At 44.0% G+C, this 27,538-nt stretch overlaps 1 protein-coding gene across 25 annotated transcripts in view; it reads right to left on the reverse strand.

The window, feature by feature from the left end:
* The window catches only part of CELF2 (CUGBP Elav-like family member 2), a 540,282-nt gene that overhangs the window by 55,425 nt on the left and 457,319 nt on the right, over positions 1 to 27,538 (reverse strand). For 22 of the 25 annotated variants that reach the window (XM_033209735.1, XM_033209726.1, XM_033209725.1 and 19 more), the window contains 4 exons: positions 22,933 to 23,067; positions 14,163 to 14,242; positions 9,995 to 10,153; positions 5,713 to 5,776 (listed from right to left, as the gene is read on the reverse strand). In XM_033209735.1, coding sequence (XP_033065626.1) covers positions 5,713 to 5,776; positions 9,995 to 10,153; positions 14,163 to 14,242; positions 22,933 to 23,067 — 438 coding nt within the window. The remainder of the gene's footprint in view (positions 1 to 5,712; positions 5,777 to 9,994; positions 10,154 to 14,162; positions 14,243 to 22,932; positions 23,068 to 27,538) is intronic. The other 3 variants (XM_033209741.1, XM_033209740.1, XM_033209739.1) reach the window with 1 other exon arrangement.

The following is a 27,538-nucleotide window of genomic DNA, read 5'->3' on the forward strand; positions in this document are numbered from 1 at the left end:
GAGATCCCTAGGACTTCCCCTGCCGCCTGCGCATCTCACTCCAACCAGGACTGAGGCTGGAGGGCAGTGAGGACACCGTTTCCCCCGCCCAGAGCAGGGCTGTGGCCCATGTGTTCTCTGTCTGTCCTGTCCCATGGACATCCCCGCACCTACCGATCTTATAGGCGCTACTGACCGTCTCACGCTCTGTCACACCACAGTAATAACCCGAGGTGAGAAGAGCGTGGGGACTGTCTTGGCCCTGGTATTCCCAGGCCCTTCCCTGGCAACGATGCACATCCCCGGTGGCTGATGTCTTGGTTCCTCCCGCCACAGATGGATCCACAGCCACAACGCCATCACCTGGAACGTGGTCATCTCTCCTGCCCGCCTTCCCCTCCTACGTTGGGGAGAAGCGGTTTTGGGGAAAGGCACCGGCTCGATGTGCAGACACCAGCCAGGGCAGCTGGGTGAAGACAGAGGTTCCCTCTCCCTCCGCAGCCTGACCAGGCTTCTCGGGCACAGGCGTCAGACGCAGGCCTGCTCCTGGATGGGGTGCGGGGCCTCTCCTGAAACTCCCCTTATTCCTCCCCAGAGCTAACAGCGGGCTTCACTTCGGCTCATCTGGAAGTCGTCTTTCTGGTTCCTCTGTTGCTCTTTTTTCTGAGGTACGTGGGTGCCCCGTCCTTTCCCTGTCTCAGCCCCTCTCCCCGGCGCCTCCTCAGTCTGCACCCCAAGTCACACTTTCTCCCACACGCTCATCCTGAAAGGGTACCAGACGGAGAGGCACGGGCACACGCTTGGCAAATGGTTCCTCTCCGAGAAGAAAAACCGCATTTGACTTTATGACGCCCTCTGCTCAGATGGGCACCTCTCGAACCAGGGGCAATAATCCGGGTGACTGAACATGCAAAACATTTAGGTAAGTTTTAGGAACTCTAAACGGGCTACGAAGATGGCAAAGAAAGTTGAGAATACAGGGATTCAACTTTTCATTCAATATTTGGGGAAAAAAATCCCCCTCAAAACGAAGAAATTATGTACCAAACAGATGCGCAATATGCCTACTTGAAATTTAAGATTAAAAAAAAATTTATAAGGAGAAGGGCATGAAAATTTAATTTAATGTTCACCTTAGGTAATTTTGTCTTATTGTTCATAGCAATTACCATAAATCTGCATATCAATAAGCATGAACAGATGTCAGTTGTTACAAGTGCTTGCCAATCAGGTCTGTTAAAAAGTGACAGATGGGTGGTTATAGAATGTTCTCATAAGGCCTATTAGCACATTCGCAGGAAGCGTCTGCAGTGCGGACTGCTGGAGACTCAGCTTGGGGAGGAACCAAGTTCTGCGTGGGTCTCTGTGGATGTACCAAGCACACTTCACAACTCCGGGAGCGCCTCCAATTTGACATTCTCAGACCTCTGATACACTGTTTTTGCAAATGTCTTCCCTCCTCTCCACTTATGCCAGACACCAAGACAGTCTTCTAAGAGAACAGATCTCAGGATGATAAAAGAGCTGCTTCACGGTTTTAAGCAAATCTTTGCACTCTACCATTTTATTGTTACCTTCAAAACTTAGACCAGATATTCTGGAAGGGAATTACTACTTGCTTTACTCAGAATCAGAATTGAAACGAAGCCATTTCCTCCTGTTCATCAAAAGACACTTCCACCGCAGCGTCACAACCTCTGTAACTGGTTTAGTAACAACTCTTTATCCTAGAGAAAAAAATCCCCCTAACAAAGAAAAACTCACTCGTGATAAACTTGAGATGTTTTCCAGGATGGAGGGAGGCAGCTTTCCTGTAACCATCTCTGAAGTGCTTCCTAACAGTGTGGGGCCGTGAAACTCACCTGAAGGTGCTGAGACACACAGCACGGTTTGCCAGCCTGGGTTTGCACCGGTGAACGGGACCTGAAGCTTGGTCCTGCCACCTACTAGCTTAGTGCCTTCGGACAAGTCTGCTAACCTTTCAGCTTCAGTTGCCCAGTCGTGCAGTGGGCTAGAGTCCCTACTTCATCCGGTTGTTGGGTATTAGGGAATTCTATATCCTAACCCTTGTAAGGTCACTGACTACTGCTGTGGTCTCACATTACTCATTTAACCTTTTCATCTTCCCTTTTTCCAATTGTAACGTAGTAACAAAGTGGTAGTCATGTCCTCAGCTTGCTATGAGGATAGCGGCATGATTTTTAAAAGGAGCTTTGTTCAAAGCAAAATGGTAAAACACTACCCCTCGTTTTTCTATGATGCTCTTTTGAGTTGATAGTTGTTACAAACAAATTAAAGGCAGAGAAGACACTTTCTCGTATTCCTTTTCTCTTTCAAGAAAAATCCAAGCTCTCAGGCCAAACTCAGACCCCAAGCTTCTGAGATTTCAGAAATTCACTGAACAAGTATCACTGCTGAGTGAGAAATGGACACGTTTTTATTACAAATTTTAAGAGGGAAAATAAAAACCAACCAACTCCAAGCAGGTAAAAAAGTAGATATAAAAGCCGTCAGTTTATCAAGGTATGTTCCTTTTCCATTTTCTGCTTCTAAATTCCGTATTTCGTAAAGGTTCTCTTTGATAAAAACCATAAAGCACACCTGAAGTTATTTTTAGTTTGAGGGGAAAAATGGTAAGATTTTTTGGGAAAGAAAGTATAGCTGACGTCTCATTCAATTTTATTGATGCAACTACTTAGGAACCAGTCATCTCAAATTTCTCTTTTTTTTTTTTTTTTTGGTTTTATTTTCTCCTGAAACTGAAAATGTTTTACCCATATAAATGTGGCATATTACACTCTAGCTATAAGCCTTATCTCCTGAAGGACACACCGGGATGTCTGAGGGTTGTTCACAACAAAATATTATTCATTTCTGAAATCGGTTTTCGCTTTCTGGTGACAGTATTCCAGGCTGGACTGCTTGTATTTTAGATGCAGAGATCATTATACATACGTCAATGTAATACAGAAAAATTACATGTGAATTGTTGATGCGCCCACTCTAAGTAGGACACAACATCAGTCACTCAGTAAGTACTGTAACATCAGGTGGTGTCTGGGATAAATAACCTCTCGGCTTTCTTCAGTCCCACTACCATAGGCTTTCTATTGTATTTGTTATGTTTTATGTTATACAAACTATTCCCCAATCCTCAACAACTCATTTGTAAACATACTATCATTAGTTTAACGTTCCTTTGGTCTATACATATTGCTGAAGTCATATTTCTTAATTTAAAAACCGGGCATTTAACTTAGGCTCCACTGGGGATTTATGTCTGTTGAATTAGAAATCTATTCACTCATCCACTCGAGGACACTCATGAGCAGCTCTTAGAGGGGTGAGAGCTGAGTCTGCCGGCCACTGGGTCATGCTCTCCTGGAGCACCGAAGAGTATCCACAGAGTATCCTGACGCATCCAGGGAGGTGAGGGCAGAGGGAAGGAAGCAAAGGGCTCTGGGGAATTCGGGAGAGAGGCGCCCCTCTCACATTTGGGGGAGCTGGGAAAGCTTCTCCCAGGAAGGAACCTCTATCGCCCATTCACCATGATCACTCCATAACATGGGCACAGACTCATGGCAAGGGCAGAGGTAAGCCCCACTTCTGGGACAAGACAAGAGAGTAGGAGAGGCCATATAAACTTTTCTTCACTGGTGGAAAAAGTACTCCAAACCATAATACTTCAAATATGCAGGAAGAGGAGACCTGACGATCCCTATAAATGCAAGGTATCCTTCACCGAGCCCGACAGCTACACCTTGAAGACGATGAATATTCCAAAGACTCTGAATACTCCACATGATGGTAGGGAATGGCCTGTCCAGCGGTTGATTTCCTAGCCTATGTGGACTTAGCGTGCTGAATTTCACACATTGAGGATTCAAGAAATTGATAATTTGGGAGGCTCAGAGCACATACGGATTGCCTTTAAATTAGCCATCTGCTCCTCGGCACCTTGTAAGGTGACTCCCAGATATCCTCAGTTTTCAAATGAGCAGGCAGAGCATGCGGGGGCTGGCATCCTGACCTGCGGCTGGTGCGGCACAGGCACACACATCCTAATGAAAGATGACAGGGCACGCTGTGCACCCGGGACACCACGCTCGGCAGCAGCCTCAGGACCCAGTGACCTTCTCTGCATAATTCAACTGTGGGAGTAGAAAAGCCTGAGGCCACCTCTAAGGAAAGCCCCTAATTTCAGATCCCGGGGAGTCCATACTATGCGAGAAAAGCAAATCTCCCATGGGCTGAAAGTGTGACAAACCTTAGCATTTATTTTAGAGCTTGCAATCAGGAGGTTTTCTCTTTTAAAACACAGAAAATCCCCTGAATATTTTACTTATCTCTCTCCAGCTCCTTTCATAGAATTAAAAATAAATTAACCATTCAATGTGATTCTTAGCTCCAAGGCCAGCTTCCTGAACCATATTGGTAGACACTGCTGAATGATTTAACTATCATTTCAAGTTATGTGTTATTTCTAATAATCCAAAAGCTATGTTACAAGGAACCAGGTGGTGGTGCCGATGGATTTAAAGCCCAACGATGAATTCCGTAGTGTTTTTACTGCGGGTCAAGGAAGACCATCAGCTGATGAGTTTCCAGGAGCCACGGGCCACAACGGCTGGGCTGCCAATCACACACCACGCCCAGGGAGAAGCACCCTTGAAAGTTTTTCCAGATTCATTCAAAGTGAAACAAGAAAAAACAAACCAACAAAACCCAAGGACACATATTTAAAAAAAGAAACAGCAATATGGAAAAAAGGAGTTTTCATGGTGACAAGGAAAAAACACTTCGTTCTGCACATGCAGGTTTCATCGCACTGATTCAGGGTGTCCTTGGTTAAAACAAACCATGCCTGGTTCTAATATGCCAAAAACCTGCTCTTCTCCTTGCCCTCTCCCCACACCTTTTTGGAATGAAACAAGGAAGAGGCTCTCTGACCATTCCTCACGGCAGGTTAATGGGCACCTGTGTTCTGATTTATTGCACTTGCTGCCTCGGTCCCTACCTCCCCTGGCCTCATGTTAGGAGGGAAATCGGCATGGAAGGTGGCACGGCAGGAGTGACCTTTCGCTAATCACCGCACCTCAGTTACTACTGGCGCAGCTCATTAGAAGAAGGAATCCTTCAACGAGCTGGCTTTCAAATGCAGTCACACTTTGATTTTCTCGAGAACAAAGATTCTACTTTCGCATAAAAGCTTCTGATGCACGATTCTGTCAACTGGGGCACTACAGTAAAAGAGCCACCCTGTTAATTGTCTGTCGTTATCAAGGGGCTGCAAACCGCATCAAAGATAGGCCTGCAATCCTGGGTTTCATCACGGAGGTCAGAACATTTTTATTGACTGTCTATTATTAAAATTTGAGAGGGGTGTCAATCATTTGGCTGCCCTAGATATAGGGATCTGGATGGAAAGCCCCCCAGTAATCAATCTTATTTATAAGAACAACAAATGACTAGTCATTTGTTGATATAGATGCCAAGCAGGATTTCTCAGCCCCTTCATTCTATAGCTGTCATGCACAGTGAAGGTGGGTGGGTAATCTAAGAGGTAGCAGAGACATTTCAGAGCAGGCTGTTCCAACGTTAACATCAGACAAAAAGCTAACAAGTCTGATCACCGCTCTCGGTTCTCTTCCCCTGCTTCTTCTTTGTCCTAGGAACCAACGCCAAATTCTGACAATGGCATAGTCAAAAAGAGAGGCGTGCTTCCTGACTTACCTGCCATTTGTTGAATGCCGCTGAACGCGCCCAGGTTGCTGGAGGAGGTGGCCTGCTGCAGGAGCTGCGGATGAATGCACAAGGACAGAGTCAGGGCTCGGTGGAGAAGGTGAGAGCAAAGTAACTCCCTCATTAAACTGGGGACAAATTCAGTTTACTTTGCATTTGCAGGGTTGGTTGCTATTGCCTATTGATGGACTGAAGGTCCCCAGAGCTGGGGCTGTAAATCCATATTCATGTCTAATCTCTATTAAGAAACACAGGCACTGGGGAAACTCACTAACACTGCTGCCTTTAAACAATTAATCAATTTACTGTTTTTAACAACCAGGTGTTAAATCTATTGAAACCAACATAGCGTGACTAATTATTTCTCTCTGTAGTCTAGCAGTTACCATAACTCATCTCTGTCAATCAGGGTCCATTCCCTCCCTCTCTTCTACTTTCCAGCACTGTTCAGCTTTCTTCATCCTTCATCAGAAGCACATGAGTTCACTGACTTTATGTTGGCACATGGTGCCAACATAAAGATCATCATGGTAACTACGAACATGAATGCATCTATTCACAGCTGTACAGCTGCAGCCACCACTACATGACCAAGCAAATGGGCAGCCGTTTTAAAAGTCCTCGCTGCAGAGTGAAACATACAGCTCGTCAAAACTTAGAACTATCTGGTGCTATGTGCGTCGAAGTCACGCATTGTAAATGTCAATCTTTAAAAACATTAATATACCTGTGAGGAAGTCTGCATTTTCTACTAGTGCCTTCAGGGCTGCATTTTTCCTGCCGCGCAGAATGAGTGGGTGCCATGAGATAAAGGCATGGAGCCCCTGGGGTGCTGCTGGACTTGTCCAACTCAGCTGAACCGCAGGTTAACTTAGTGAAAGACTGAGTGTTGGGCTGAACTTACGGATCTTCTTTTTGGTAAGGTAGACCAGTACAGACACAGTTAGCAGTGGCGCCAAGCATATAGTTATCTCCTATATTCAAATGTACTTGGATACCAGAAACATAGATTTACCACATTTATTACTGAAATATTGTTGTCACACTGTGTACTTAGGAGGAACAAGATTAATTCACTGTTTTAAAAACAGCTTTCAGAGCCAAGTGTGGTGGCACACATCTGTAATCCCAGGACTTTGGGAGGCCAAGATGGGGGGGATCACTTGAGGTTAAGAGTTCGAGACTAGCCTGGCCAACATGGCGAAACCCCCATCTCCAGTTAAATTACAAAAATTAGCCAGGTGTGGTTGCACATGCCTGTAATCTCAGCTTCTTAGGAAGCTGAGGCATGAGAACTGCTTGAGCCTGGGAGACAGAGGCTGCAGTGAGCAGAGATGGTGCCACAACACTCCAACCTGAGCAACAGAGCGAGACTCTGTCTCAAAAAAAAAAAAAAAAAAGCTTTCAGAGTTGATTTGGGGCTCTGTGAAACAAGCTAGAACACTGTTCCTCTGGGGAAGTCCAGGTCTTTCCAGTTTGATACGAAAAACCCTACACATGGATATGGCTCGAAAATGGATCCTAATTGAGGTAACAGCACCAAGCAGTGTGGAATTATCAGTGGCTGATTCCAGCAGTCCCCAACCTTTTTGGCACCGGGGACAAGTTTCGTGGAAGACAATTTTCCCACAGACCAGGGGTTGAGGGGAAGGTTTTGAAACTGCTCCACCTCAGCTCATTGGGCATTAGATTCTCATAAGGAGCACGCAATCTAGGCCCCTCGGCATGTGTACTTTAGAACAGGTTCGTGCTCCTAGGAGATTCTGAGGCTGCTGCTGACCTGATGGGAGGTGGGACTCGGGCAGTAATGCTCACTTGCCTGCCGCTCCCCTCCTGCTGGGCAGTCTGGTTCCTAACAGGCTGGGGACTGGTACCGGTACTCAGCCCAGCGGTTGGGGACCTTTGGCTGATTCAACTCAAGCCTCAGGTACAATGATATGGGACTTCATACCGTCAGGTACTAAAACCAAGAAAAGTCTGTGTTGAGTCATTCCTCTCCATTCCTTGCCCACACACATACTCTTACACACACAGAAAGAGGAAGAGAGCAGGGAAGAGGGGGTGGGAAAAGCTAGGGACTGTCCATTGTAATAGTAAGGCCTTATTTTGGTTTCATCTGTTGGGTTTCTCACTCTCTTGCACTTATCAACTCCAATGTCCTCCTCATAGTCAATGATTTTAAGTTTTAAAAATTAAGCTAGCCTTGAAGATGTTTAGAGGAGTTAAAAACACCTATTGAGGTAAGTGGAAATACCTGGAGTGTCATTAAACCACCACCCAGGATTACTGCCATGGATAACCAACCTCTGGGGAGCGAGGGTCAGAATCTACCACTCAAGGTAGCTAAGGGCTCTTTGAGAGAAAGGCTTTTCAGCTGAAAGGCAGTAGAACAAACATGGCGAAGAAAGAATCCCCATGGCAGAGGGGAACGTAGTGAGAGCTTCTAACAACATGTTTCTATAAACGAGGCTGGGATTTACTCTCCTTCACGTACACAAACAATTTGCAGATGTGGTCCCAGAATTGTGCCCAAGATTTCTGTGAGCCGTGGGGGCACAGGGGATGTGCTAGAAGACAAAGTGGACATGTGTCTCAGTTTTCAGAAATGGTGGATGGGGGAAGCCGGACTCTTAGAAAGTACAGGAAGGTGAATGAGCATGATGTCAGCCTCAGACAAAAATTCTGGTACACAGAATCGTCTGTGAGCATCTGAACAGCACACATTTGTGGAAAAGAAATGTCAAGCTAGACTCATTTCTTTTTTAAAAGCAAATTTTAGACTGATAAATCAAGAAAAAAATGGCCGAGCCAACAGATTTTAGCAAGACAGCTGACAAAATCTCTCATGGTATCTTCATGGACAAGGTAGAGAAATGGACAGAAAGTGATGGGAACTTGAGCCAACGCTTTTGCTAACAGCACAGAGGAAGACAGGAAAAGGATGCTTCTCATTCATTCATCAAATATGTACTGAAGAGTTATATATATATATATATATATATATACCAGACCCCACTGGGCACTGGGGGTGGGGCAGCTAAAAAGATGAAGGTGACCCACAGCAGCACCCAGAGTCCTCAAAGAGGCGGTATGGCCAGCCAGCGGGACATGCAGGGCTGAAGCCCCATCGGCCACTAGCAGCTGGTTGATTCTGGGTAATGTTATGTAACGTCTTTGAGTCTCCCTTTCTTCATCTGTCCTACAAGCTGGGTAATCTCACCTTCCAAGGTGGAATAGGGGGGATAATTTGACGCAATAGCACCACTTCTGCTACAAAGTAAAGCTAATGGGTGACAGGATCCCAAGAGGGATAGTTAAAATGTAAAATGACAGAATGAGGACCCAATACATGTAGGGTACACACACACACACACACACACACCCCTGAGGCTGGAATAAAAGGCCCCAACTCATAATATGAAATTATATTAATAAATGTGAAGTCCAACACTTATGTTCCAAAGCAGAAAAATGGGGTAGAAGAGCACAATTTAGCAGTTATTCACATAAAAATAAAATCTTTGGAGTACTGGCTGCCTTCCAGCCCGCATCTGCCATGGTTACTACAAATGCCGCTCTCAAGCTCCAGTCAGACGCCCTCAGGTCCACACTAGGGGTTACTACTCTGTCCTGTTCAGATCTCGCTGTGGGGACTGTCTTAAATTCTGGTCACTGTGTTTCAATAAAGATACTGACAAAGTGGAACGGAGAGCATGAGTAAACAACCAGAAAGCTCAAGTTCAGACACCATGAGATGTAAGGAAGGGCTGAAAGAACTGGGTCTGTTGGGGCTTGAAATATAACAGAATTTTGTTGGTTTCAAATAGATGAAGTAAGAAACACTTGATTTCATCAACCCGGTTCCACTGCGAAAAGCCAGGATCGTGGAATGGAAGTTCTGGGAGATTCCACCTCATGTCCTGCTGCGGCAGACCCTGACCTGACAGGGATGAGCCCACCAGCCCAGTGGCCTCCCTCCCGTTACATCATCAGCTGCGTATCTTCTAACTCAGGGCGTTGGGGTACCTTTCAAACACGGGTTAGAAGTTTAACCTGTGGGACTTTGCCCAGCCTACATCAGGCAGGAATTCAATTACTCCTGTTCTTAACAGAATCATTCTAACTTGGAAAAATATCCTGCATAAATGCTGATTTCAATAATTCCCCGAGACTGAAAATGTACTGAAAACGAATGCCTCAGCATAGGGAGGGGAAAAGTCAGTTTGCAGAGTTTCCGCGGGTGAGGACCACACTGGCATTGCCCAGCACTTACCGCCAGATACTGCGGGGTCAGTCCACCCAGCCCCGTCAGGTTCCCCCAGGTGGCAGTGTTGAGCTGCTGCATCTGCTGAGCGAGCTGCTGCTGGAGGCGCCTTTGCTCTTTGTCCTTCTGAGTGTCAGCAAACTTCACCACGATAGGTGAAGAGCAGCCCTGTGGTCAGACACATTGGAAAGTGGAGAGGGGGTTACAGGCTGGCGGAATCCGCTCACGACACTCAGCACCGGAGCTACCTTTCTGCACTAGGCTGGAGCACATGGAATGGGCTGAAATGGTTTAAAATGGTTTGATATTCCTCCTTCTTCTCTGAACAGTACCATCAACAGAAAATTCCAGATACTGCCAGTGGTTTCTCTGGGGGATCTGGTGGTCGGTGAAGTCACTTGCTTTCTTGCTCTGATTAGTAACTGCCTCTCCTTCTCTCTTCCTGTGTCTTCCTTCAACCTCGCAGGACCTCCTTACAGACAACAGACCCTTCCAAGGTTCTTTAATTGAGCTTCACGGTTTGCTCGTCTTAAAGACAGACTTGGCTTTGTGTGTCTGCCCGTGTCCACAGATGGACAGAGGACAAAGGGGACAATCTGTAATGGGAATGGCCATGTCTCTCATTCATTTATCTTTTACTCTTTCCCATTTTCAGTTATGTACCTGTGAACTTTGGGATTGTGAAAATCCTAGCGACCCAGCAATCATAGGGAAAAGGGCTTCATTTTAGTTATGTGGATGAGGGCAGGAGATATTCAGAGAACACAGGCATTCTCCAAAGTAACCGTTCACGTTTTCAGAGAGTCCTCTTCCCTCAGCACACCTGCTCTACCCTCTACCCGCCATCCCTGGAGCTGGTGCAAACCGAAAAAACAGAAGCACGTTCTAGCCAAAGGAGATAGACCGTGAACAGCAGACGGAGGAGTCCACTTGGCTTCTTTCTCTAATGAACCTCACCATTCTAGCAGCTTCTTTCAGTTTTAATTTCCTTTAAAAGGCAAGGAGTAGGGGTAGCGAGAAAGAAATGGCCAAAGGTCACAGAATTCACTTCTGAGCTAGATAAAATCATCAGGGATAATAAGGGCCTAACACTCCAAGCATGAAGACCTCCTTTCCAAAGCACCTTTGCAACATTTGCCACTTGGTAAGTAACTCAGCAGAAGTCTCCACCTCCTTCCCCAGCCTCTTCTTCTCCTTTGTGTGGCTTGCCTACACATTTCATCACAATTAAAGCTGTTCAATTTTGCTGAGGTATACAGAAATAATTCTACCCAAGTGATTAAAATAAAAACTTTTATTGAAACTCAGCATGATAATAGACCTCTCTCTCTCTCTCTCCTCTCAGAAATGTTATATTCCTATTTAAATGAGATTCTCTGTTCCATTCCCTTTGGGTCATGTTGCTCTTTTCTGGAAAACAAACGCATTTATTTTTTTCCTTATCACCTTGAGTAGTTATTGGGGTGCAGTTCTGAATACATGAGGATATAATGTCTGTTAATAAAAAAAGTGAGAAAAATGAGATGAATATGTCAGTGTTAAACGTCCAGCCTACTGGTCTTCAGCTCTGGTAGGCCGAGTCATGGTACAGAATGTTAAATGTCAGTAAATTGCACAAAAATAGTATTTCCATCATTTAAAAAAAATTTGTAATTCATTTTTCTGTATCTGTTCCATGTTTCAGTACTTCACTTAAAAGAGAGCAACATACTTTGAAGATTATGTAGAGAGGGGGTTTTGCATGGAAAAGGGTTGTCATTGTTCCATCAAATTTGTTCCATAACAAATTATAGCATCTCTCCTAACAGAACATCTATTTTTTTCTTCCTTAAATAGTAAAAAATGATATAAAAGCAGAAAATTAGGCCAATGATTATAGCTTAAAAAATAATTTTTAAACCATGAAACACAGGGCAGGGATAGGGTGAAGGCAAGTGGAGAAATAAAATATATGATATAAAATTAATTGTTTTTAAGACATTGTTCTTTCAACATTCACATTATTGTGAATTAGGTAATGCATCTTGGTTAAAGACATATGCCAGAGTCCTGGAAATAATGTAATTAGCTAAAAAATAAACAACGTTAGCCAAACAATTATAATGTGACTGCATAATGTATAACCTCCTATTTAAATGCCAATTAAAAAAAAACTAAACAAGAAATTTAAGTGTCAGAGGGCCCCTCTGTGTAAGCATGAATGTCCGGTTTTAAAAACAAGTACACCAAATTTGGTTTTTAAATAATAGAGATATTAATAATAAAGGATCAAGGGCTTAGGAATAAATATGCCCCAGTGGTCAAACCAACTCTTTCCATGATGGGAACCTACTGTTTCTCAGCCTGGTTCATGCCCAGTTCTGCTTTATGGTCCTGAGTCCTCCTCCTACAGGAACACAGGGTTACATGGTCTCCCGTGGGTTCTCCGTGGCTCTCTGAGCATTACTGGGGGGCTCCAAGGGAAGGGATGGGGATCGCAATGGTTCTAACAGAAACACTGAAGAATTGAGGTTCCAAATTATCTCAGGTGAGACCAATTTGGGTACAAATCACTAAATTACAAGAAATAAAAGTAAGAATGAAACGCGTATATGGAAGATAAATACAAGACTTTTTTTTTTTTTTGCTTCTAACAGCACTTTCATTTTAATCTTCAAACTGAATTGAAGATTAAAATGTGGCTGGAAATCAGGCTAATCCACAGGAATGGAGCAGTCTCGGTAACAGAAAGAGGGAAGCAAAACATCATCACATGTGTAACTGCGTGTCAGACAAGATTAGCTTCCTAGACATTCCAAATCCTGCTCATTATCTCCTATCATGCCCGATTTTCACCTGAGCTTGCCGTCAGGTAGGGGGTTGTGAGTGTCTTAAAAATGCATTGCACTGAAAGGAAAACACAGTGATTATATAAGATACGTTAGGAATATCAAAGTCAAGATCAATGTTTGAAAAAGACAATAGGCTTTGCAATGCTGGTATCACAAGTCAGAAAAGTACAGTAAACACTGAATGACAATGCCATGCACACTCCTTCCCCCTCTGCACCCACCTTTCGATTCACTATAAAAGAGTTGCCACAAAACATGACGTATAATGATCACTTAGCTCCCAGCATGCTTTGGGAGAGGCAGCATTGCAAAAAACAAACAAAAACAAACAAAAAATAAAACCCCACGAAAATGGGGGGAAACAGAAGCTCAATCAAGAAAAAAGTTTTTTGCATATTAAATAAAATTGAAAATATTCTTTTTTCAAAATGTGAAAACAGCTTCAGATAACACCACAAGGCCACCTCCAGAAAAGATCACCCGTACACAAAGATACAGTATACATAATACAGCAGAACATGCACTCCCAAATGATTCTATCAGACAATACAGAAGAAGTAACGGCATATCACTCTTGGAATGCTTTTGTGCAAAATTCTGAAAGGCCATGACCCAAATCACAGACTAAAAGTACAGAGCCATCTAACTAGGTTCGTAGGTGTACATCCACACCAGGGTATTTACCTTCTCCTAAAGCCAGGATCTCTCATTAGGAGACCACATTTGAGCCTTTATTATGTTTCTTTGTTATTGCTCTCTCTTTTTTTTTTTTTTTTTTTTTAAGGAAGGAGACAAATCCTATTTTCCAAATTTGCATTTTCAATGTTAAATGCAGTGGGATAAATATTAACTTTCTCCAACAATCTTGATGTAAAACCACAAGGCTGTTTGACTAGATGGAAGATAACGTGACCCTGTACAAAAGAAAGAACCCTGGGACTTAGCACAGGGCAAGCAGTAATTTGGGGTGGGAGGCTGTTACTGTTTCATCCACACCGACCCCGGGGTGGGGAATGTATTTGATCCTTTGGGTCCGGAATGACACTTGGCTTCAAGTGCTCACAATTTTACATCGCAGGACCGATGCCACTGCAATAAAAGGCTCAAAGAGAGAACTGGAGAGCAAGTGGAAGGTTTTACTAAATGCATTTCAAGTCATTAGGGGAAAAATGCATAGAGAAAGAGAGAGAGAGAGGAGGAGAGAATGAGAATGAATGAATGAAAACTGAGATGGTGAAAGTCTACATCTGTGATTGTCATGTGAACAATCCACGCAGGAGAGAATTGCTTTACCATTCCCCATCATTTGCACAAAGAAAACAAAGAAAGGGCAGATGATACAGTACCTCCATGGTCTGAGACTGATGCATGGCTTTGATTGCATTCTGTGCCATTGCCCTTGTAGAAAATGTGACAAACGCACAGCCTGTGGGAAACAAGGGGACAGGGAGCAGAAAAGACAAAAAACAACAAGACAAAAGGGTTGGACGCTTGTTAAACCAACACGGTCTACGAGAACTGCCACAAGACGACACTGTTCTCAGTAGTACATAAAAATAAAACAACTTCTCTCTTGGTTTTATCTTATTTTGCTTTTTATTCACAGTGCTGACTTGCTAATCTGACCAAAGCAGAAAGATTTATGTATGTATTAGTTTATTTTTTAAATGGAAACTAGGGGAGGAAGTTGGGTGCTGTTTTTAGCCACAGGGTTTGAAAATCAGCAAGATCTAGTTTGCATTTTCTAAAATAAAAACTTGCTATTTTCCATTTTCTCCTTGACTGGTGATCTTTACTGAGGGCATCCACACATGAAGGCTTTGTATTTCAAATTTTATCATTGATGTTTGAAGGGGCAAATAAGAAAATCCTCACACCAAGGGCAAATTAGCAAATAAATTTTAAGAGCTCAAAATGTCAGCAAACTAATGTATCTAAATCCCTTCCAGGTAGTTAAAAAATATATATATATGTATGTATAAATATAAATTGTTGCTATGCAAATACAAACATACCAAATCTGTTACAAACTATTTAGTAATTTTTAATTTTAATAAAAACAAATGCTCCATTACTCCGAGAATATTCAATACTGCTATAAAATGTAAAAAATGTGCATTGTCATTTATTTGCATAAAATCTTCAAGACTTTTGAGACTTGTCAATTTCTGAAACGTATCAAAGATTTGACCTTAAGTCTAACATACACTAGACAATGTACATTTCTCTGAATATCTGCCGGGAGACCAGTGAAACTTTCCGTGCCTATTTTTTCTTGTGCTGTAAAAGAATAGACTCTGCAGTGCCTGTTTCTGCTTCTTGTACCAGCCTTGGCCACCATGCAGGTCACCGCTCCAACTACACGGCTCATTGCCCTTTTCACTAATAAAAACACTGCCTTCTCAAATTTACATTTTATTCATCATGCACCCTTGGGCTTCTTAGAGAAAAAGACTGTGAAATTAATGCAGATTCAGGCTGATTTTATAATAAAACCACAGCACACTAAAAGGTTAGCTAAAGCAACAGACTTATTTCACTTATGATCTCTAATGACTTTAAAAGTGCCTTGATTTTCAGCTTCTTCAGCCTTGCACAGTTTGAACTTAGGTATCAGAGAATAATTCAGTGTTCCACTCAATTTCCTCAAAACATTTTTATTACTACTTAAAAGATTTCCAAATGAAGCAGATCTGAACACTGAGAGGCTGAAGTCTATTGCCATTTCGGAGCGAATGCGTGAAAAGTGGGATTCTGGCGTCAACAATGCGAGATTGTTGCCCCTGTGGCCAATAAGCAAAATAGAACATTCTGCATTCAAACAACCAGCAGATTGTTTGGTTGATGTAAATCAACTTGTGAGCCATAAAATATAGTTTCTTCTTTTGCTCTGCACGAGTACCTGGTGAGATTATCAAGTCAATACTGTAGTGGCACCTTTTAATCAAACAGCAATAAGAGAAAGCAATGCCTGCCTGTTATCCCCAAAGCACAACGACATCCAGTCATGAAAATAAGTCAATGCATTTTTTTTTGCATCATGCTATAATTTTTAATACACAAAAACTCTGAGTACATGAGAAACTCATCTCACATTCGCCTCCCGGCTAAGCTGGCTTGAAGAAGCCGGAATGAAGTCCAGCTCACGGTGAATGCCGGGCTGTCTCATGTGGTTCTCTGACAGCACGGCAGCAGACGAAGCTTACTATCTGAACACGCTAGCTGTACTAAGACTGACTGTAGCTTCTGTCATCAATAAAAGCAATTTAGTGGCCTTCTCTAAGGCAGCTAGATGATGTAAGTGTGGGACAGAGCACAGGACCTCCACTGGCTTCCATGTGATGCTGAGCTCTGAGATGATCCAAATTTACCATCTGTTTCCAAGTAACATCTCTTCAGAAGCATTTTCATCATCCCTGGCATTATTAACAGAGGAAATAACACTAAGAGATTTTTATTTTCCCACTTCTTGTGTTGAAACTACAATGGAGGAAAAGGCAAATCATCTACTGGAGACAGATTTGAAACCAAGCGGAGGCTGGGCTAATTCTGCTTTTAATAGTCAGGAAGATTGCTGCATTCACTTCATTTGCTCTTATTATCCAGTACCATGTGCCAAGCTGACAGTTTCCAAATGGAGGGTAAAAATGAATAAGAAACATGTAAAATGTCAACAAAAATCAATAAGGCACAGTTTATGCATTTGCCACAATTTCATAGATGCAGAACTTTTTAAAGTTACTTAGTGAGAAAGATACAGCAATAGTCGGGCTTCAGAAGTATTACCAATAGAACAATACAATTCTGTTTCTATAAACTCAAATCATTGCCCTTTCCTCTAACAACCATGCAATTAAAAGCCTGACTGATGCTTCTAATTATACAATCCTTACCCCACCCAAAAAAATGGTCTGACACATCTGAGGACTTCTTTAACCTTTTAATTCTATTGGCAGTGGTGCAGTAAGAGAGAAGCTGTCTCCTTAGGGGTTTCTGTCAAGTTCTGCATTATGTGCTGTGTTCAATTACCTGAGAAAAAAATTACGGTGTCATTTATAAAGTGGGAGTGCCTGTTGAAAAATGTCACTCTGTGTCACTCTGGATGAAGTCAAGCAACTTCAGAGTCAACTGTTTCTTACAATGGTAGCTTGTTAACCATTGCCATTTCTCTAAAACAGGAGGTCACAGAAATCCTATGGATACATTTTAGTTGTCATTTCAACATCACTAAAAACACACAGGTGGCTTTAGGATTAGGCCTCCAATGTATGGGTTTATACTAACACAGCATCACATAAGTCCCTACCATTAAGACTGGCTGCTGGCTTTTTCTCTCAAGCCAACCAGAAGGCTTTCCGTTGGACAGAAATAACTTGGGTTGTAACTATCCCCTTTCTACTAAAAATGAGCTTCTGGGTGCAGTGGTGTTCACTGGGTCTTTACAGGACAACTGCTCCGATCCTGTAGGATCAGCCCTTAACTCTTCTAGACTGTTCAATGTCAGGTCTCAGCAATCAGCTCTCTGGTTACTGACCAAAATGCCGGAGAAACAAGGCTGGGGGAAAAATATACAGGTATCAAAATAATGAAGCCATACTTCTTTCTTTTTTGGTGGGGAGGGCGTTTTGGTAAGACAACATGTGTATTACTGTCTGAAAACCTCCACGTATATAGTAGCAAAAAAAATCCAACTGTAAATGTGGCCAACCTGCAATTTTACCTTTGCAATTATTTATTATCTCTACTTTCAGAATGTTAGGGATTGCTAACAGAAATGAAAGGAGCTGCATTCCTCTCATTTCAGTGAGGTTACTTTCTTGCTGCTAAAACAGATAAATGATTGACTGGGGAAAGGTTTCTCAAAGTAATTTCCTCCTACAGACAAGATCTAAGGAAAGCACGTAGCCCTGTCACAGAGAAGATTTTGGAACACATCTATTACACTTGTCATTTCAATTGAAAGGATATCTTAACTCAGGTGTTCCACCTTTTTTTCTCAGCTGCAAGAGAATTGAGAACTAGATGAATTCTTGCTCTGCACCAAAAAGAAAAAAAAAAAAAGGACAGGCACTTTTAAAAGCATGAACAATGCCAGGGCCTTTTGCTTTTGTTACTTCTTTGAAAGAGTACGTGTAGCGCCCACTATACTTCAAGTGAAAGAAGTATAACTTAACTTGTGTAGGACGAAGGAGATTTTAACCTATGGAAAACTTCTTTAGAAGTCCCTAGTCAACCAAAGAAAGATCTTAATGCAGCCAATCTTCCTTGTATCTTTTTAGCAGTGGCAACATTAAACATACGCTATCAATATAATATTGGGGCCTAAGAATTAATACTCTGATGCGCCATCCCTGATGCTGGGTTACTTTATTTAAAACTGGCACAGAGACATCACTCATTTATGGCATGTGAGGCTGGGTACAGACTAGGACCTGCTTCATAGCTGGCAAAATCTCATCCCTGAGATAAGATAGGAAGTCTGTATTTGGAACAAGATGGCAAATGCAGTCAGGAGTCAAGGGGGCATGTCGCCAAAGTTCCTACACATCTGAATGTTTAGGTACTGTGTGGGCAGAGCTACAATGTGTGAAAACTGACTCATTGCTGTGGACATGGTTGTTGTTGTTGTTGTTCTGAGACAGCATCTCGCTGTGTTTGCCCAGGCGGGTCTTGAACTCCCAGGCTCAAGTGGTCCTCCTGCGTCAGCCTCCCAAGCACTGTGTACATGTTGTAATAGTCAAAAGCCCATCCCTGTATTCTGATCAGATGTGACAAAAACAAATGAGGATTTAATAGCTAAATCCAGTCTGTACTTGCCAACATCCCTGAAAATATTGCCAATTCATTTGTCAAGGGTTTTGGCAGGGGAATGTTGGAACACCATAAACACAGCTGGAATATTCTTAAACAAGCAGAAAGTTACCTTAAATGGCAGTGAAGATTTGCCTACAGTTTGTGCGGGGCGGGGGGAATGAAATAAACTCTTTTACTGTCTCTGGGTTACAGATACTCAACTGCCACAGAGCAGAAAACCCTGTACCTAAATAGCCCAGGCTGACTGTGGGATTGTGGGTAAGTGAGAGCATGTGTATTTTAGGAAATAACATGCTAGGGTGATGCTGTCGCTTAAGTACATTTGGCTTAGAAACTTCAGGCTCTGCTTCTGAGAGCAAACACCTCATTTGAATTGCCCCATGTGGGCCCATGGCATCCTGCTCCTTTTCTCCATGAAGGCTCTACAGCAGGCCTGGAGAGGCTGAGCAGCCGCCGCGGAAGGTGCCGAGCATCCTATAGTTGCTTGAAAGCATCTCAGTGTTTTCCACGTTAGAGAGGATGGCAGAATGGGTCACTCCCCCAAAGGGAGAAACGCATACTGAGATACGGCCACGCTGCCTCAAGCCAGGAAGAGTCCTCGGATCTTCGAGAGGCTCCAGGTGCTTGGCAGGTGTTAGGTGCTTTCCACGTAGAGAGCTGTGACAACTTCTTAAGGGTGTCTGCCCTGGAACGTGGGCTGGGGCCAGTGAGTAAGATGGGATTTTAAAAATATATTTTTTTCTTGCCAAAAGGTAGATCATGACTTAAAAAAAAAAAAAAAAGGCAGTGATGCTAACGGAAAGTATAGCACGGCTCGATGGGCACAGCTGTGGGTCAGGGCAGTGTGCCTCTCTGACACGGCGGGGGTATTGGGTCAGCCAGGCTGGCGAAACCTCAGTGTAACGCCTTTTAGGGAGGACCTGAAACTACTGATGTGGCAGGGAAGAAAAGATATCAGAAATCCGCAAGAGTCAGCTAGACTAGTTGCCTCCTTTGTCTTCATCCTCCTAGGTGAACTGGGCAAAAGCAGAAAAAGAAAAGTGAACCGCTCAGCTGCACCTCTCCTTCACCATGCTCCAAGAGTCTGATTTTAAAGCTTTCTCACAGAAGAGGGTATAGCCTGCTTTTGTGTTAGAAGGTACTGGGCAGAGCAGCCAAGCTTTGGTTTCACTTAATTTTTATTTATTTGTGAACAGCTGAGCCAGCAATAGACACTGAGAACAGAAATGCTGAATGCCCTTTATCTGCAGTGCCACTAATGGGAGACACCTATTCATATTTGATTGAAAACTGCAATTCTTTAATGAGAGCAAAACGGTAGCACGAAAGTGAATTGTGCTTTTAACAAATACAGTGATTCAGGAGCAGGCCCCTGTAGCCAGGAGGCCCTGGGTCCTGCTAATTGAAAAACATACCACTGTCTGTCTTTCATTCTCAGAATAAATGGTTATAAATGAGTATTTTTTTTTTTTTTTTTTTGCAATAGGGAATTCTCATCAGTTCACCAGAAATTACTTTTCTGCTGTTAAAAAAAAAAAAAAAATGATGGGGAGGGAAAAGTTTTCTCCTCTTTCCACTGAGCCAGCATTTGCATAAAATATTGATGAGAACGCTCCCTGTCACCTGTTGCAGGAACAGCCTGCTTCTGGTGTCAAGTGCTGGTTAATCAACCGAATGGCAGATCAAATTAGCTAAGTTCTCTTGTTAAGTACTGTGTGTCCTGCTCTTTCCCATGGAGGTTCTGGCTGCTTTAAAACCTGATCTGCAGAAATAACTGATGTATGCTCAAGGAGCTCTGAACGCTGCAGGCAGCAATGCTGTTCATTACTGTCCCCAGTGGACGGACAGAGAAAGCGTGCCAGAGTCACTGCCTAGATCAGCCAGGCCAGCAGAGGGGGAGCAGAAATCAAGCACACATATTGCCTACCCGGGGTCTCTCCACTAACCCATGCAGATGGTATGCTCAGGCGAAAAGCTACCACCCCAGTCATGAATGACCCCCTGCAAGAGAAGCAGGGCAGGTATATTTACCGCTGTCATTACAAATGGGGAAACCTCAGGACAGAGGTAAGAAAATAAAGTGACTAAAGTTCTATTTCATTTCAGTAGAAGTTGTGGGATTGGAACTTGGGGTCATTGGCCCCTAAGCCATTATATATTTCATTATGATTAATTTAATTTGTGCCGTGTCTCCATATCTTGGAGAATGAAAATTCCAATGGTAACACTGAAGTGTGACTGAGAATAACAGGAGATAATAGGGATTCTAATTACTAAATTGGCACCAGAAAAGGAATTACAAAAATATGATCACATCTTTCTACATATTTTATTCTTAATTTAGCCACACTGTCTTTTCCCACGGTATTCTATCTCCTGGTTTGTCTGCTTCAGTGGAGATACATATGATGAAGAAATGGACCACCAGGTGTGATCAGAAGGTTGGCTGGTTTGAGCCGCTAGGAGGACATGCTAGTATCCCTTCGCTGGTGAGGCTGTTTAGGAGCCAGAGGTGATGCGGTCTGTCACAGCGATGGATGGCTTTGCTTGCCCCTGACGATGGCACAGGTGAAAAGCTGCAGAGGAGCCCCGGATACTGGATCTGCTATTCCAGGATCACACTCAATACAAGGACGAGTTCAGCTTTTAGAGAATCACATCTTCTAAGTGAGTGTTACATAACAACATTTCAGAATTGTTAGAGAATGCATAAACTGTGATTTCCATGCCGCCTTTTTTTTTTTTTTTAAACCACCTTCAGAAGAAAACACATGAATCAAAAGCTTGGCGTGGTTCCACCTCCTCCTAGTTTTCCTGTAGACCACCTCCACACTGGCGCTCTGGAGGCGGCTGTAGGTGGGAACTTTTGTTCTGTCGGTCTTCCATTCTACCAGCTGACATCATTAAGCTTTATGTTTAAAAATCAAAAGAGCAAATGTTCTTCCTCACGTGGTGCTGAAGTCAGGTTAAACTAGTGAGAAGGGTGAAGACTAGTGCTTTCATCCTCATGAGCCAATCTTTTCTTTCAACATGTGGTTTGGGGTGCCAGTGCTGGCCCAGAGCCAGAGATTGAGAATGAAATCAAGTTCCTCATTTGCCCCACAGAAACTGCACTGGTAACTTCAGTAATGAGAGAATGAAAACCTCTCCATGTTCCTAAAGATACGGATTTCTTGTAAGAAGTGAAAAACAGGCTGGGTGCGGTGGCTCATGCCTGTAATCCCAGCACTTTGGGAGGCCGAGGTGGGTGGATCACGAGGTCAGGAGATGGAGACCATCCTGGCCAATGTGTTGAAACCCCGTGTCTACTAAAATACAAAAATTAGCCTGGCAAGGTGGCGCGTGCCTGTCGTCCCAGCTGCTTGGGAGGCTGAGGCAGGGAAATAGCTCGAACCCGGGAGGCAGAGGCTGCAGTGAGCTGAGATTGCGCCACTGCACTCTGGCCTGGCGACAGAGCAAAAAGAAGTGAAAAACATATTGTATATATACATTTCCACCTCGGACTGATTCAGGGAACTGCGATCAGATGAATGTCAACCTCCAGCATCAGCCTTCATGAGTGTTTTCAGGAAGGAGGTGTGCAGCATTGTCAAGGGAGAGGCAAACAGGGAAGACAACAGTGATTTCCAACTATTTGGTAAACACCGGCTTATCGTCAAGGCTCTGAGCTACAGCTTTTGTTTCTATCACGGTGGCAAAGAAGAGCCTACAATCTTCTTCAGGGTAAAGTCACTTTTCTGTCACTTAAAGAGTTCCCCTGGCTCAGGACTCCAGTCTTATTCTTTGAAATAAAACTCTAATACCCCAAGACAGGCCCAGTTACCCTGCGTCCCTATCTGCTCTGTACTACCTGTGAACACTGACACACTTTTTTCCTGGTTTGTGTCACTGTACTCTTAACATACTCTTAACATTTCTTTCAGGCACAGGCAGGAAGCCCGAGGACTAAGAGGAACACAACAAATATCCTTTCTCATTTTCTCCCTCTCCTTCTTGCACCTCCCCCCACCAAATCCACTTCCGTTTGAGATTGAAAAGGATGCCTAGCAGTAGGGCGGCCTGTTGGCTGCACACCTGACAGTGATAACTTGAGCTAATATGGTGGCACCAAGGCCTTCTGAATGGGAGAAATCAAAGGTGATCATTTCAGCTATGGTGAAAAGTTCAGGTTGGATAACTTTATCACACGGGATGTATTACAGGGTGACCTCTTGCCGTGTGCGGTGCCTACATCTGTCTCGACTGTGACACACAGCTCCAATGAGCACTGAAGGGGAGAGGCTTTCCAGACAGCACACTCACCTCGACTCAGCCCATCGGGTCCCCGGAGGATCCGGCATTCTTCTATCTGGCCAAATGGAGAGAACATCACCCTGATGTCGTTTTCATTACACTTCTTCGAAACCATTCCTATGAACAATTTTCTGTCTTCCACAGCTAGGAGATAAAAGTGAGGAATGAGCAAAGGCCATTTCATCTTTTTTTCTTGTAATCAATGCTTCATTACCCCATCAAACCGGGCCCCAGCCATGTGAGACCAGGCACGTGTCCCAAGGCCAACTCTGCAGATGTCCAGCTGTCCTCCTCCCTCCATGTGCCCACCCTGCCACTCCCTCCCACCTGGCGCTTCCTGAACCCATCCCCCTGTGCGCTTGTGCTTACTAATAAAATGTTTTAATATGACATGGAATGCTGTTAAGTTCTTTTCTCCGATTCAGAAATTAATGGTAATGTGCTAAAATTCCAAAGTACTTGTATAACTGTTCAACAACTACCATTCCCTGGGGATACTTTTGGATACAGATTTTATTCTGGGTTTTTTGTAGATGTTCTTTTAACCTGAACGACAGGGACAGAGAAAGGTCAGGGGAGGAAAGACAACAGAGGAAAGACAGCTGGAGCGAAACAGCGCCTGAAACTTGTCACAAAGCATTCGAGGGAAGAAAACATGTTTCTGTTTCAAAATGCTTCATCCCTGCTGATCTAGACAAGAATAAGAGATCAGAGATTCTCACGGCTCTGCGGAGCTAGGAAAGTACCTCCTTCCCGCGACACTGGTGATGCAGTGCCCATCAGGTCCCGCACCTAGTTCTAAGCAGCCAGCTTAGTTACGGCTCAACAAGAAGCCGATTCTAGAGAGGAGAACGGCGCTGCTGCTGCTGGAGAAACACCTTGGACGGTCCTGAACTTCCAGCCCTTCACAAACGATCAAGAAGGAAACAATACTGTGCTAACCACCGAAGGCAAGATTCTCGGGGAATGAAAGTGCATTTGGGGATTATGAGGATGACACGCAAATTCTAGCCCGGGCACCTGACGGTGGGGAAGACAAGACGTTGTACCTCATGGGACCCGGGAGATTTTCCTCGAAATCTCCAAGCTTGTGCTCAGGACATGTGAACTACTTTCAGCCTGAAAGGCGAGGTTAAAACTGATTTCAAGACAGCGTTTGGAGTCCTTTTTAGGAGAGGTGCCTTTTTTTTTTTTTTAGGACATCACAGACACCCATGGGGACAAGTCCTGCTTCTTTTCCATCGTTTCATTTCAATCTATTTCTTAGGAAAAAAAAAAAAATCTAGCCAGCTGCAACCACACTGAAGGATGTCCTGGCCTAGAGGGCTCTGCCTTAAGTCACTTGTGCATAAATGTTTCTTTTGAATCTGTGTTATCTCGTCATTCCTATTTAATTGGCTTTTCTCTTTTATGCCTCCCCTCGACAGGAAGTGTCTCATTTTCATTTAACCAATAAGCAGTTATCCCAGACTTACTGGAGCCAGTTCCTTCTGGATGCTAAAGCACCTGTCTGTGCTGCAAAGCGGCTGGGGCAGGTGTACTGGTAACAGGTGGGTTCCTCTACTGCAGTGCTGCTGACACAGTGTGGCTGCTGAGCACTTAAAGGGACTGGTGTGATTGAGGAAGTGCTTTTCTAAAACGTACTTTTAATTAAAGTGCCACACATGATTGCTCCATCACAATTGCTCCATTGCCAGCACAGCCCTGAAGGGCCTAGAGGAGACAGCTAAAGGCTCCTCTTCATAGAATCCCAGAGTGGAAGGAAGAGACCTAAGGGAGCTTCTGTCTGTCTCCAAAAGATCTCCCAAGGTCCAGTGTGGGAGGGACCAGCCTGGCCCACAGCCTGGAGTCCTCCTCCTAGCCCAGGATTCCTTCCCCTGCTGTGTCTCCTCCAAGTTCAGAGAAGGAGAGGAGGCTTGCAGGGGTGAACAATGGCCGTGATTAGGCGATCAAGGTTCTAGGTCCAGTGCTGCCATTAGTTTGACATGTGTCCTTGGAAAACAGGCTGACCTCTGAGGACCTCTGGTTTGTCATATGTGGAATGAAGGTTTAAACTCTCCTCTCTCCCAGAAATGGAGAGAAGGCGGCCCATGTCATACTTGGGCTGACCGGGGTTCCTGAGGCGGGGACGGTGAGCGGGGGGTCAGAATCCCTTCCACCCAGCTCTCTCCCCACTGACAGCTCCTGCAACACCTCAGAAACCCTAGTGCACCAAGGAATACAAGTTGAAAAGCACAATTCCACGATACTTGTAAACTATGAATTGTGCACCCAAGTGTTTGAGAAAGGCTCGCTGGGGGATGTGGAATTCAAGCTGGATGAAGGGTCTGGAGAGACTGGAGGTGGGAGAGAACGAGGTCCTAATCAGGCAAGGTGTGGATTGTGGAGTAGTAGGGACTTGGTTTGGGTGGATGGAGGAAAGCAGCCTGACCTCAGGATGGCACGTCCCATCTTCAGCCTCATGTGCAGAGAAGGAGCTCAGCGAAGAAAGCATTAGCTGGCCTGAGCCACTGCTTGTGTTCAGACTCAGAGGAGACACGGGCAACAGGCACCCCGGGATCTAATCCCTGGGAAGGAGACCGCTGAGGACCTGACCTCCTGTATGCCAATGGAAAACTTCCAATTCAAGTTCTTTTTCCTCCCTTCAGAGAAGGCGAAGTAGCATGGATCCGCTGTGAACTGGTGAGGCCTGGTCAGTCATGGGCAGCACAGGCCCAACAATGAAGCCAGAGAGACACCAGATACCCTGGGCAAGGAGCTCACCTGCAGGCCATCCACACCACCTGCTGCAGGCTGTCTACACTGCCTGTGCTCACTAACATGTGAGGATTCTGGTGGCAGAGGCCCTGTGGAAATGTGGCATTCCCATGAATGCAAAGGGGAGAGATCAGACAGGAAGGGGAGAGATGAGATGGAAAGGGGGTAGAATAGCGAGAAAAATCACCAGGACTCCCTCCCTCTCATCTCTGAGACTCCTACCCCCAGCAAACTATGGCTGGCATTTTTGTGAGTAAAAATAAAATTCCTGTTATGTTTCTTTTTACCCTGAACAATCTGGTTTTAGTTCTTCTAAACAAAGGCAAATGAAAAATTCCCACCAAATCCTTGGTTTCACGGGTAAACCAGTAATTATGGTATTTAGCTACAACAATTTGTAGGTTTTGAGCTTCAGGGGGATGCCACAGTAAATTAAACATGCAGCTCCTGGGTAAGCTTAAAAATGATTTTTTTCCTAAGACGAATATGAAGAAAATGGAAACTACTCATGAAGAAATGCTGACTTCCTAGCCATCACTCAAGGTCAACTCGGCCAGGCAGCAAGAAGGAAGATAAGTCCCACTTCTAAAAATAGCAAGTATTAGCCAAGAAAAAAAAATGGAAACCTCCGTCACCATGTTATCAAAACGTTAACTTCCATCTGTGTGTGTGGTGTGTGAAGTGCTGGGCTTTGGGAGTCTCTCACCAGCCAATGTTGCTCCGTGGTTTCAACAGTTGGGCTGTGTTTGCTTTAAAGGCAAAATGGGGAATAGTGAGCATGCCCAGCTTTCTTCTGAGTTGTTGTTTTTCTTTTTTTTGGTTTTCCAGGGACAAGTTAGTCATACAATTCAGCCCCTGAATTCCCATTCTGAGGGTCCCTAACAGCTCTGTAAACATTCTACAAGAACACAGTTATTTTGAGTTCACTTAACTTTTTTATCAACTTTTGATGACCATCTTGGTGAGTTTTTCCTGAGTATCCATGGGCACTAAGTGTCTCACTTATTTTTTCAACCTACAGGAAAGTCAGCTGTTCAAATGAAATGTACTGTGTTCACAGTGTTCTGCTAGGTGCTTTAAGGAATTAAAAAAACAAAAACAAAACAAAAACACTTAAAAAGGTCCCTGCCCTCTAGGGGCAAAGTCATTTTCCATGACAGACACTGAATAAGTGCAGGGAAATGCTTTTACACATGAAGTGCTGCACAGGTGGGGTCCCCCCGGATTAGTAACGATGACCACAGTCAAAAGGGGTTCCACACCAGCAGCCATCTGAAGTCTACCTTCTATGATACGATGAGAATGGGTTAATACTTTAAATACATGGGGTGACTTTTTTAAGTTAGGGGAATAGAAACTTCATTTTAAAAAAAAAATCCCTAATTTAAGTCTGTGCTAACACCCGGGTGTACAATCTGTCAAAGTCGCACCTGGATTTGGGGCTGCCTGAATTAATTAACAACTTTTCAATGTGTTAGTGCTAACATATGGCATTTAATTAGTGCCTCCAAATCTGTGAGTCTCTCCACTTTGAATTTCAAAATTATTTCTTCATCTTCCAGTGAATCAGAAACTGACTGGATGGAGCCACTCCATGATCCCTATTTTTAATGGAGGCTTTGCAGGTCTGCACCCTCTGCTGACAATATTTAGTTATCTTGACTCCTGCTAGCTCTGAACTTGACACATGGACACTGGAGGTTTTGGAGGCCTTAAGAGAGACACACACACAGCAGGCTTAAGCGACACTTCTGGGTTCTAGGCGTTAAGGAGCCCCAGCAAATTGTGAGATTGGAGGGTAAAAGCGGGATGGATGGATTTAACGCTCTGTATGTAGAGTAAAGACAACAAACAACTC

This window comes from Trachypithecus francoisi, unplaced genomic scaffold (genome assembly GCF_009764315.1).
Source record: "Trachypithecus francoisi isolate TF-2019V2 unplaced genomic scaffold, Tfra_2.0 Lachesis_group9, whole genome shotgun sequence".
In the NCBI taxonomy this organism is placed as follows: domain Eukaryota; kingdom Metazoa; phylum Chordata; class Mammalia; order Primates; family Cercopithecidae; genus Trachypithecus; species Trachypithecus francoisi.